Source organism: Cavia porcellus, unplaced genomic scaffold, assembly GCF_034190915.1.
Source record: "Cavia porcellus strain 051 isolate PalLab524CR breed Dunkin Hartley unplaced genomic scaffold, mCavPor4.1 scaffold_20, whole genome shotgun sequence".
NCBI lineage: Eukaryota > Metazoa > Chordata > Mammalia > Rodentia > Caviidae > Cavia > Cavia porcellus.
Window position 1 is genome coordinate 46,775,885 of NW_026947503.1, and position 13,203 is coordinate 46,789,087.

The 13,203-nt window shown below is 36.4% G+C and overlaps 1 protein-coding gene across 1 annotated transcript in view; it reads right to left on the bottom strand.

The window, feature by feature from the left end:
* Nucleotides 1-148: 148 nt before the first annotated feature.
* LOC100735295 (uncharacterized) overlaps nt 149-13,203 on the bottom strand; it is a 48,969-nt gene continuing 35,914 nt past the window's right edge. The window contains exons 9-10 of the mRNA XM_063232027.1: nt 12,617-12,682; nt 149-2,319 (exon numbers count right to left, since the gene is read on the bottom strand). Coding sequence (XP_063088097.1) covers nt 386-2,319; nt 12,617-12,682 — 2,000 coding nt within the window. The 3' untranslated portion in view covers nt 149-385. The remainder of the gene's footprint in view (nt 2,320-12,616; nt 12,683-13,203) is intronic.

A 13,203-nucleotide genomic window follows, 5' to 3' on the forward strand; every position in this document is an offset into this window, starting at 1 on the left:
ACTGAATATCTCTCTGCACTTGTTTTTAAAATACATAAATTTTGCATTAATATTACTAAACTTTTTTAAACAAAGGTATAACTCTTTTTTTTCCTCAGTCCCCAAGTATAACTCTTTTGTAGGTTACATCTGAATAAAACACGAGAGCTTTCCTTAAGTTGTATTACATAGGAATTTATTTTTGTTGATTATTGACATTCTGTAAAAATTTTATTCACATAGAAGGTTGTACCACAGCTCCTAGAACTACTCCTTAGAAATTTCAATTTTAGTAATGCCTGAGATCTGAGCTAAATTTTCACTAAGAATTGAACTAGTTTTCTCCACAGTGGCTTCTTAAAATAATGTACCACAACGGTTGATTGATTAAAACCTTTCATGTCCATCAACAGCATTCATAGGACTGTTGTTCTGGCGTGGTATCTCTAGTACTGAATAAAGTTGGTGTATATGCTGAAGTTTTTTCCATGTTCATTCCATTCAAGCTGTCTTCCGTAGAATGGATTTTCTCGTGATTAATAATATCAGAGAGTTGACTAAAACTTATGTTGCACTGAACACACTGGTAGCACTTCTCCCTAGTGTGGATTCTCTGGTGTTCAGTAAAACCTGTGTCTGCGCTGAATGTTTTTTTACATTTATATGGCTTTTCACCAGCATGTATTCTTTGATGATTAGTGAGATCAGAGCGCCGACTAAAGTTTTTGCCACACTGATCACATGAATATGGTTTCTCCCCAGTGTGGATTCTCTGATGCAAGATTAGAGCTGAGCATTGACTAAAAGCCTTCCCACACTCATTACATTTATATGGCTTTTCCCCAGTGTGAATTCTCTGGTGTTTTGTAAGGTCTGAGTTCTGACTGAAACTTCTGTTGCACTGTGTGCATGGATACGGTTTTTCTCCAGTGTGAATTCTCTGATGAAGAATAAGGTCAGAACTCTGACTGAAGGCTTTCTCACACCTATCACAATGATAAGGCTTTTCCCCAGAGTGTACTCTCTGGTGTTTAGTGAGGTCTGAACTTTGACTGAAACTTTTATTGCACAGATTACACACATATGGTTTCTCTCCAGTGTGTATCCTTCGATGTTTTACAAGGTCTGAACGCCGACTAAAACTTTTGGTACAATCAGTACATGGGTAAGGCTTTTCTCCAGTGTGGATTCTCTGATGTAGAATAAGGTTGGAGCTCTGACTAAAGGTTTTCCCACACTCCTCACACTCGTAGGGTTTTTCACCTGTGTGAATTCTATGATGTTTCACAAGATCAGACCTTCGACTAAACATTTTATCACACTGATTGCAAGGGTAAGGTTTCTCTCCAGTATGAATCCGTTGGTGATTAATAAGGTCGGAAAGCCTACTAAAAGTTTTGCTACATTGGTTACATGGATAGGGTTTCTCTCCAGTGTGAATTCTTTGATGGAGAATAAGGACAGAGCTCTGATTAAAAGCTTTTCCACATTCATTACATTTATAGGGCTTTTCTCCAGTGTGGATCCTTCGATGTTTAATAAGGTCTGAGTTTTGACTAAAACTTTTGCTACACTGATTACATGGGTATGGCTTCTCCCCAGTGTGGATTCTCTGATGTAGAATAAGATCTGAGCTCTGACTAAAGGCTTTCCCACACACATCACACTTATATGGTTTCTCCCCCGTGTGAATTCTTTGATGTTTTATAACATCAGAACTCTGACTAAAATGTTTGTTACATTGGTTACATGTATAAGGCTTCTCTCCAGTGTGGATTCTCTGATGCTTAACCAGGTCTGAGCGCTGGCTAAAACTTTTACTACAATGACTACATTGATAGGGTTTTTCTCCTGTATGGATCCTCTGGTGTATAATAAGATCTGAGCTCTGACTGAAGGCTTTCCCACATTCATTACATTTATATGGTTTTTCACCAGTGTGAACTCTTTGATGTTTAATAAGGTCTGAGCTCCGACTGAAACTCTTAATACACCAATTGCAAGGATAGGGTTTTTCCCCAGTATGAATTCTCTGATGCAGAACCAGGGCTGAGCTCATCCTAAAGGCCTTTCCACATTTATCACATTCATATGGTTTCTCCCAGTGGGTTCGTTGGTGCCGAATAAGGCCTGTACTATAAGCAAAGCTTTGCCCACATTCATCACAGATATTCTGTCTTTTTTTAAAGAGATTCTGATCCTTTTCATTTAATTTATCCCCAAATTTATAGAAGTCTCTGCCTTCAGAATCCTGGAGAACATCCTCTCTGGAGTTGCCAAATTCTTCAGTCAATGATTCAATTTTTTCTGTAATTTCTTCTTCTGATGCTGGTTCTTCATCTGGAAAAATAAACACAATCCAAATGGAATGCATTTCTATACTATAAGAAAGTTTTATGTGAAACAAATCAGTATATTTACCTACAAATATGACAACATGGGAGTGCTCCAACAATTGAAAGTTACTTTCTGAGAGGATAATTGAGAAGAATCAACAAGTAATGGATCACAATCATTTACAGAAGGGACTTACAATGACTGCCACAGGAAATCTCAAAAGATAGACATTTACTGTGATTAGGAAAGTGTGACTAAGTTAGAGCCAATACAAAGCAATTTATCGACATACATAAGGTACAAAGTATGAAAATAGCCTAGAAAAAGGAAAAGAAGTTGGTAGGTCTTACTTAAGTTTGTCTAGCTATTTGGGCTACAAGGTATTTATGAAAAAGTGAAAGGAAAATCAAAACTCTTTCATTCGATTGGAACTTATCTATCCATTTTTATAAACTCCCAACAGGAATTTTGTTTAAGAAAAGTCTCCTTCCCTCCTAGGGTGCCCAAGTTTCTTTACTGCACCTTAGATCCTCTGCAAAAGAACTCTGTGACCTTTCAGTGTCATCTTGAAATGAGTCTAAAGGTGGCAGACTATGGGAGCGGCTGAGATTAAGACAGCGGCTTCTATTTTTCCCAAGCATCAATTACCCTGCTCTCCACCTCCCAAGCAAACTAGCCAAAGTTATAATAATTTACCTAGTTTCTATCTCTAAAGATCACAAATTTCCTCCTTTTCCTCCTTTTAGGAGTCTCTGTAACCTGTCTAAAATAGAGGGTGGGAATTTTGGTCTACCCAGAATGATTTTTTTTTTTTTTGGTGGTACTAGGGACTGAACCCAGGACCGCTGCGCTGAGCTACATTCCCAGGCCTTATTTTTTGAGGCAGGGTCTCCCTAAGCACCAAGTTTTCCTGGCTGGGCTTGAACTTGCAATTCTTGTGCCTCAGTTTCCCAGAGTGTTAGGGTGACAGCACTGGCCAGGCTAGAATGAATTTTAATTACTAGTTGTTACAATGGGATGAACTGAGGCTAACCACTAAATTGATAAATAGGTAGAAGCAAGGGAGTTGCTACAACTGGTCATCTTTGGACCACTTTCTTTAAACATTCTTCTTAGATTTGGCCAACAACCCTCTCCCCAGTGCATACTCATTGATACAATAAAGTGGGAAAACATTTATTGTTCAGTTGACTGTATATATATCAACATATTTGATACTGATTCCTACTAACTTCCCCCAAGTCTTTTAGGGCTTGTAAGGGCTTGTTAGGGCTCTCTTCCAGAGAGCCATGTCTCTGTCAGCATCCCATATTTGTCACTAAAAGTGCTACAAACTTTCAGGGATATAGCTCAGTGGCACAGTGCCTGCCTGGCAAGAGAAGGTTGTCAGTTCAAGTTCTGGTACCAAAAACAAAAACAAAAACAAAAACAAAAACAAAACAAACCTGCTACAAACTAAAACATTTGGGATTTTATACTTCCTAAAAGATAACAAATTAGCTTACAAGTCTCATGGCCTCTGCAAAGACATATGATTCCTGGATTAGAGACAGAAGATGTTTATTATGACAACGTGAGTAGACAGAACGACAGCATTTGACTCAGTTCTGGACTCGGTTCTGAACTCTGCTTCCCACATGTGACACATGTAGTCAGTTGCATTACAGAAGAACCCTGGTGACACAGGCCTGTAATCCCAGCTATTTGGGAAGCTGAGGTAGGAGGACTGTAAGTTTGCAACTCACTAGCTCGGGCAACTAGTGAGACCCTACCTTAAAATAAAACTGAAAAGGGCTGGAATACAGCTCAGTGCTATGGCATTTTGCCTAGTGATGCATCAGGCCTTCTGTTCTATCTCTAGTACAGTAAAAAAAAAAATCGATAATAGCAAAGAAAAACTTTTACCAGCAGACTTGCATTAAAAGACATTCTAAACAATTCTTCAAAAAAGAAAAAAAGTCCCAAATGTAAGAAAATTAGTGAAAAATGAAGATCACTGAAAAAGTAACTGTCTGGATAAAGCAAAATGTGTACTGACTCATTAAAGCAATACAAATGGTTTGTGGAGTTTATCATAGTATATGAAAGTGAAATGTATGGCAAAAACAATAAAAGAGGATGGAAATAAACAGAACCAAAGTCCACTGCTAGTTTTAAAGTCTTTAAAGTCTTTTACATTGTCCTAAAAGTGGTAAATTAAACTGTAATAAACTCAGTATATGTATTGTACTTTCTAAGGCAGACTTTATGAATCACAATTCTACATAATAAAATAAAAATTAATTTTTTTCTCTCTTTTTCCTTTTATTCCAAGTCCATTTTATTCATAGATAAAAAGAAAAAAAAGAAGAAAAAAAAACTACAACAAAAATTTAAAGCACAGCAGTCAGGGAGCAACAATAGTACATCATTGCACATTGTCATCCCCAAATCATTTACCCAGAGCACAAGACATCTGCATTCAATTGTCTGAACAATACCAGCACAAACCTTTCACTTCAGCAAACTCAGTGAAATCAGCAGTACAACTATCTTAACTATTTTTTACATACATATACATACACACATACATATGTTTTTTCTTTCAGCCTGTGGTCACATGAAATAAAATGATGAAAAATAAGACATTTTTAAAAATGACACTGGAGTACTATAGACACATGTGCACATACATGTTTATTGCAGCAACATTCATGACAGCCAAGTGATGGAACCATCCAAGATGCTCATCAGAAGACGGTGACAAAGAAAATGTGGACTATCTACAAGATGGAATTTTAAGAGCCAGAGATATAGTTTAGTGGCACAGCACCTGCCTGGCAAGCACAAGGTCCTGAGTTTGATTCCCAGTACCCCACCTCAAGGAATTTTATTCAACTGGGGATTTAGCTCAGCAGCATAAGTGCCTGCCTGGGAAGTATGAGGTCATGAGTTCAATTTCCAGTAGAAGAAGAAGAAAAAAGAAAGAAGGAAGAAGAAGGAGAAGGAAGGAGAAGGAAGAAGAAGGAGGAGGAGGAGAAAGAGAAGAAGGAGAAGGAGAAAAGAATTATGTTATTAGCAGGAAAACAGATGGGACTGGAGATCATCATTTTAAGTGAAATAAGCCAGACTCGGAAAGATAAGTATTGCATGTTTCCCCTATTAAGTGTAATCTAAAAATGATAACATGTAAGTAGAAGAGAAACTATGATTAGACAAAGGGAACGGAATGAAAGGAAGAAAGTGTGAAGGAAAGGATTTGGTGAATCCAAAGAAAGTGATATTAGTTATATCATTAAGAGATCATGATGTTGACATGAACTGATGGAAGTGAAAATGTTTCCACTATACTTCATTAAATAAAACAGCAGGTTACAAAACAAATTTTTAAAACATGACGCAGACTTATATAACTCAGTGGTAGAGCACTGTGCTTACTGTGCACAGGAACTAGGTTCAATCCCTAGCACAAAATAAATGAAAAAAAAAACAATAAAATTTAAAATTGAATTACTCTTCCAAAAGAAAAACCCCCCAAAACAAATTAAAGTTATTTGAATAACTATTTTCATAATTCTTCCAAGGGTGATATATAGTTAAATTTATTACATAGTAAATTTATTATCAGAGATACTAACCCATAACATACAAAGACAATAGGTACCTTAGAACACTGTGGCTTACTTAATTCACAGAACCGCATTTGAGAAAGGCTGTGATAAAATAAGCATTAAAATAATTAAAGAATGTATAGCAGGTTAGGCAGGTACCCCCTACCTGTAATCCCAACATTCTGGGAGGCTGAGGCATGAGAATAGAAAATTCTAATCCAGCCTGGGGAATTTAGGAAGACTGTGTCTCAAAATAAAAAATAAAAAGGGCTAGGGTGTCACTCAGTGGAAGACCCTTACTGCATGCACAAGCACACATATGTGCATTCACACACCCCAAACAACAATGAATCAGTATAAACCACAATAGGAAAAAAAGTGGAAAATCAAGAAGCCTGACACTAAAATAAGACACAAAGGGAGAAAATTCAAAGAAAGAAAATTAAGAAGCAGGTACATTTAAACACAGCAATCACGTTACATTTAAAGTGACTACTCCAATGAAAAACAAAACAAAAGCAAAATAATCATTAACTCATTAGCTGATGGTTTGTTAAGTATGAAGTGCTTTCCACAAGGGAACAAGGCAAAGACAATTACTTTTAGCACTGCTATTCAATACTGTACTACTTTCATTCATTGCTAGGAATGCTAGAAATGAAAAACAAAAACGTGTGTGTGTGTCTTAGTTTCTCATTGCAGGGACAAATACCTAACACTCAAAGTTAAAGGAGAAAAGGTTTATTTAGCTTACGGTTTGTAGAGGTTTCAGTGCACAGTTGCATGGCTCCAAGGTGAGGTGGCTTGGCAGAGGGGCATGCTAGAGGAGAAACGTTCATGCAACAGGAGACAATAAAAGCAACAAGGGAAACTGGGCATGGTGGCACATGCATGTAATCCCAACACTCGGGAGGCGGAGAAAGGAGGATCATTGTGAGTTCGAGACCAGCCTGGGCTACAAAGTGAGCTCAAGGCCAGCCTGTACTGCATAAGCGAGACCCTGTTTCAAAAAGCCAAAAACAAAAAACAAAAACAAGGAAGGAGAGAGGCAAGCCTCTTTTTGCCTCTTATATTGTATCCAGTCTACTGAGATTAGCGGGGGTGCCAATCTAATCAGAGGACTAATCCAGCAGTCACCCACACTTAATCCTAGCATTGCACTACAAATCCACTGCACACTCTACATTCAGCCACTTCTGAAAAAAGTCCGTTCCCATGACTGTATGAGGCTTGGAGGGGGCATGTAGACAGAAACCATAATATGTAAAAGTTTTATATATGTATATATATATACACACATAATTAATATATACAACTTATACATATGAAAAAGTTAACTGTATTTACTTAGAGAACACACACATAAAAATCCCTAAACTATCTCTTAAAAGCTATTAACATTTGCAATGACTTTAGCAGAGTAACATATAAAAGCTAATAGTATTTCTGTATATAAGCAATGAACATTTGGAATAAAAAATTTAACTTTTTCAATTGCACCCAAAAATGAAATACTCAAAAATAACAAAATATGTACAAAATCAGTAAAATAAAAATGATAAAATGTTGCTGAGAGAAACTAAAGAAACTAACTAACAGAAACACATACCACTATTTATGGATAGGAAGATAGTAATCTGTCCCTACATAACCCCAAAGCTCCAATTAGGCTTTTTTGTAGAAATTAACAAGTTGATTCTAAATTTAAGCAGAACAGTACAGAAAAACCTAAGCTATTTTTAAAAAGAAAAACAAAACTGAATTTTTTATTTCAAGCTTTACTATAAAACCATAGTAATCAAGGTACTGACATAAGGAGACATGTCCATCCATGGAATAGAACAGTGGGCAAAAACAGATCCAAAACATATGTAGAAATAATGTTCAACAAAAATGCCAGAATAATTCAATGGCTGATTCTCAAAAAAAAAAGTGTTGGAACTGCATATCATAATGATAAAAACAAGTTGTGACTTTTTTCTGGTATTATCCACAAAGATTAACTAGAAAGGTAGTGTAAACCCAGATATAAAAACTAAAGTAGCATAAATGGCCTTCTTCATGACTTGGGAGGAGGTGGATATTTTAGATAGGATGCCAAAAGTATTAATCATAAAATTTTAAAAATTGATCAAAATTATAAACATCTTCAGAAAACATTACTAACATAAAACACAAAACAAAAAAGTGAAGCCATAGGTAAAAGAAAATATTTACAAAATATGTATCTGACAATGAATGTGTCCAACATATAAAAAGAACTTTCACAACTTAGAAATAAGATTATGACTCAATAAGAGCAAAAGATTAAAATAAAGAGTTCACAAAAGAAGTTATATGGATCATCGATAAGAAAATGCTAAACATCACTAGTTATCAAGGAAATGCAAATTAAACCACACACAACTGCCGGCAAACATTCAGCAGAATGGCTAAATTTAAGAAGAATGACAATACAACTAACAGTTAGTGGTTAAATGATGACAAGGGTTGGAGCAACTGAAACTCATACATTGCTGATGGAAATGTAAACCAGTATAGCTGCTTTAGAAAAATCTGGTAACTTTTCATGAAAGTAGACGTAGTCTTATCATACAACCCAGGAATTCTACTTCTAGTTATTTAACCAAGAGAAATGGAAACATACTTCACAAATGTTCAAAGTAGTTTTATAAATAAAATAGCCAAAAATGCAAACAATTCAAACAAAAATGCAAACAATGTCTAGCTGGTAAATCAATAAGCAAATTGACATATATCCAAACAATAAAATACTCTTCAGCAAAGACAGAACTATAGACAAAGCAAAAATGTGGCTAAACATCAAAATATTATGTTCAACTAAAGAAGGCTGGCATAAAAAAGCATAGTTCCATTTTCATGAAATTTTACACAAATAAAATACATAGTGACAGAAAGCTTATTTAGTTGTTGCTCCGGGATAGTAAGGGACAAGGATGGGTACAAAATAATTTTTCTAAGTGGAAGCAGTGGAAACACAGTGATTCTATGGATATGATGTATGAAGATGTCAAAACTCATCTATGCACAATTAAAAAGGGTGCATTTTATCTTCTGTAAACTATACCTCATTAAAGCAGATTTAATAAAAAATAGAAAGAACACATTAAGACTTGAAATACAAAAATCTGGAGTTTACATTCCGTATGTCTATTGTTTCATTTTTATTTCCCTTTTTAGCAATTTTCCTTGAAAAAATTTACACTATATTTTTCATGTGTTTAAATTTTTATGCATAGGAAAAATATATACATACATAAATATAAATAGTGGTTAAACACAACAAATCAAACAGAGTTCTCATTTAGTTTAGGAAAGAAAAAAGCACCAAAAAACTTCAAACAGCCTGGGATCGTTCTGTGCCTGCTCCTGTTTCCCTCTAACCTCTTTTTTCCCTATCCATATCATCATTGAGTTTTGTGTTTAGTCTTTTCTGGCTTTTCTTCAGAACTTTACTAAATTTCTCATTTTAAAGAAAACATTGGTTGATTTTGAATGTTATAATCAACATCAATTCTTTTTGTGTGTGCGTGTGTGTGTGCGCGCGTATGTCTGTGTATTAACTGAAGCCAAGGTCTCCTGCATGCTAGGCAAGAATTCTAACACTGAGATACGTCCCCAGCCTGAGTGAGTTCTCTTTTTAATCCATTATAATTAGGATATTATTTCAGTAATTCAATTGAAATTTTTAGACTTATAAAATCACGAATTGCTCTACCTGGACAATCTTCAATTCTCAGTCTTACTCCAGATTTATTTGAATAGTTAGTACTTGCTTCTTGAAATACTTGTGTTCTTCTCCCTATCTTTCTCCTGTTCTTTGCATTCCAGGCAGAATGATCTTTACTTGTCATCATCTTGTATGAAAAGCTCTAATGGCTTGCTGTTACACTGGAATGAAATTCCAAATCATTACGATAGCTTATAAAATTCTATACAATCTGGTCCCTTTCTCTCAGCTCTCATTTGTACTACCCTTGTATTACCTGTCTATCCCAGACTTTGTTTCTGCTACAGTGAGGGCCCTGGAGGGTTTCGGGAGAGAATATGATTTAATTATATGTCAACTGGCAAGAAAATGGTAGCTTAAGGAACTTTGTTTTCTGTGTTGAGAGCACAAATTAAATAAAAAAATCAAAGGACAAAAGTAGATATTGGATTGGCAATCCATTCAGGACCCTTCTTATGTCTCAGGAGCTATTTTTATTCCCCATTCCTTCCCTCCAATAAATTTTCCTACTCTTTAAAAAAAAAAGCAAAGAGCCAGGAGTTTAGTTCAGTGGTATAAGAACCTACCTGGCAAGCATAAGGTCATGAGTTCAATCCCTGGTACCAAAAAAATAAAAGTAGGCAGTAGGGGATAGAAAGGGTGGGCTGTCACAGATATTTTTTCATCCTCCAGATCTATTCTCCATCTGCTCTGTGCCCATGGGGTTGATGCTGGTGACTGTGTACTCTGGGGTTCTGAGACATCAGGCTTACAATAGATTTGCATAATTAGGGAAGAACAATAGTGTGACCATCTGTCTTGGCTTGTCTAAAACTGAAGGGGTTATTGGGAAGGTGAGACTGTCAGTGCTAAATACCAAGCAAACAGATGAGCTGGTCTCCCTTCATCTTTGCTCTTTTCTTGCTAGGCCAAGAATTAGGAGTAAAGTCACTCCTCAACATCTGCAGAGGGTTAGTTTCAGGACTTCGCCTAGAAACCAAAATCTGCATATGCGGAAGCCCCTTACATATAGTGGCACAGAGTAAAACCTCAATAACTAATATTATATGACTAGTAATGGCTAATATGCTATAATTTTATTAATTCATAAACATCTATCAACACTAAATATCTGTTGAATTAGTTAATTAAATGATTTGAAGGATACATTTATATTAGTAATTATTTCTAGATGGTGGAGTTATAGATTATAAAATTTGTATTTTCTATATTATATAAATTGACTACGGCATAATTGTATTATTTTATAATAAAAATATTAATTCATACACATTCTAGGAGACCTAATCACATACAATAAGTTTATGTCAAGTTGCAAGGAGGAGCAGCAATGCTACAATGCTTCACAGGAAGAATGAGAGCTAGATGACTTAGAACAGATTTTGTCCCCACCCCATCTGGTTTTTTGAGACAGAGCCCCACTATATAGTCCAGTCTGGCCTTGAACTCACTGTGTAGCCCAGATTGGCCTCAAACTCATGGTGATCCTCCTGCTTCAGCCTCCTGAGTACTGAGATTATAAGTGTGAACCACCACACCTGGCTAGAATAGATCTTAAGGAGAGGCAAATTGTAACACAGGAAATAAATTAACTAAATAAAACATAATAAAGCCACTCTGAGACTAAAATATCGTAGATCTATATTAAAAGAAACAGACAATGGAAGGAGAATTTCATAGGCAAAATAACAGCAGCAATGATGGGAGGACCAAATCCAAAAAGCAGCATATCATGTGGACATGAAACCCTGCAAAACATCTAAACAAAATAAGGATCAAAATCATTTTACTACTATAATAGTGGCTCCACTTATAAAGAGTTTGTTAGAAGTCAAGATTGATAGTGCACACCTGTAACCCTAGTTACTCAGCAGGCTAGATTAGGAGGATCACAGTTTAAGACCAAGCTGGGCAATTTAGCAAGACTCTATTGCAAAATAAAGTGAGCTGGGTATGTAACTCAGTCAGTGCCCACCTAGCATGGTAAAGTATGCATGAAGCCCTGGTTCAATCCCTAGTACCACAAAAACAAATAAATAGTTTACTATAAGCCAGATCAATACTCATAGCTTTACACAGAGGGCCTCACTTAGTGTTTGTAGTGTTTCTTATAGGAGCAACAGTCCCCAATGAATCGTATCTGTCAGCGTCAATCTCCTAGTGCAGTTTCCATTCACAAAGACTCTAAAACTGGCAACATGATTTGCACTGGTCAATGTGACATACATAGATTTCACACAAGTCCAGGTATACAAAGTTCTCATGTGTCAAAGAGCTTTCTCTCTCTGATTTTGGGTATTAGGTATTCTAATAGTCTGTGCTAGCCCACTGGTGATGTACTCAAGCCAACAGTCACACACATGTGATTGAGACTTAGACCCCAGTCCCAGTTAAGCCACCAGATAACTAAGTGAATCCAGACAATACTAGGAGAAAAATACTGCCCATGTACACCTGGCTCCAGTTGATGACCTACGAAACCATAAGAAGTAACACAGATGAAAACTGTCTGATGTTTCAAGTCATTAAGTTTTAACGAATAAGAGACAATTCTCAAAACAACCTTCAAGATATGAATTATTATACATTTATAAAGTGAAGGAACAGAACTGTGAATTACTGGAGGCAGTAAGTGACAAAGCTAGAAGTTGAAGCCAGGTCATCAAACTGCAAACTTTTAATTATGCCTTTATAGATGAAAAAGATGACTTAAAAAGATTATAAAGGTGATATACCTAACACTCAAGGACTGGTAATAAGGTGATTTTTAGAAAGGGTCAAATGATGACTCTTGGACCTTGAAAAAGAGAAGGAACTGTGTAAGAATCTGAGTGCTAGAATTAGAAACAAAACCACGTGACGCTGCTTGAAGCCTTAAAGAGACAGTACCAACAAAGTGTGGGTGTTGGCAATAAGGAATATTGGTATCACAGGCAGAGCTGGGATAGGGTCTACTCACCGGACAAAAAGTGACGTTCTTGAGATTCATAATTGAATTGGTTCTCCATAGGTTGCAACTGGACACCTCAGAGAGCAAATGAAGAAATACCATTTCCTTTGTACGATTTTCTTCTCTGCTTAAAGGTCTCAGGTCTGGAGGGAACTGAGCACCAATGGGCTCAGAAGAGAATCATTCTGCAGACTAGGAATATACCTTCTGAGACTAGAACCCCGGAAACAGTCTCTAAATACAAAAGAAGAAAAAGAGGAAATGAAACCTCATTTAATTTCCAAGTAATTTTTCTCAGGCTTTTCCAGCTCCCACCTCCATCGTCCAGGGCTGTGGCAATTACTTCTCTAGGACACACATTCCCCATTCCAAGTTGAGAGCTACTCAAAGAGCAATGGGAGTTAATGCTCCCAAACAGGATGTAACTGGGAACAGAGAAGAGATTTTTAGAATTTGTCTTATTGGTTTTGATTATGCTATCCCCCGCTTTCACGAAATGACACTATTGAACGTTATGTCTTTCCTTCCTTAGCTCCTTCTAACACACATTCAAATAGTTCTTTCCGTATTCACGCGGATTCATCCGCGTTTCATAA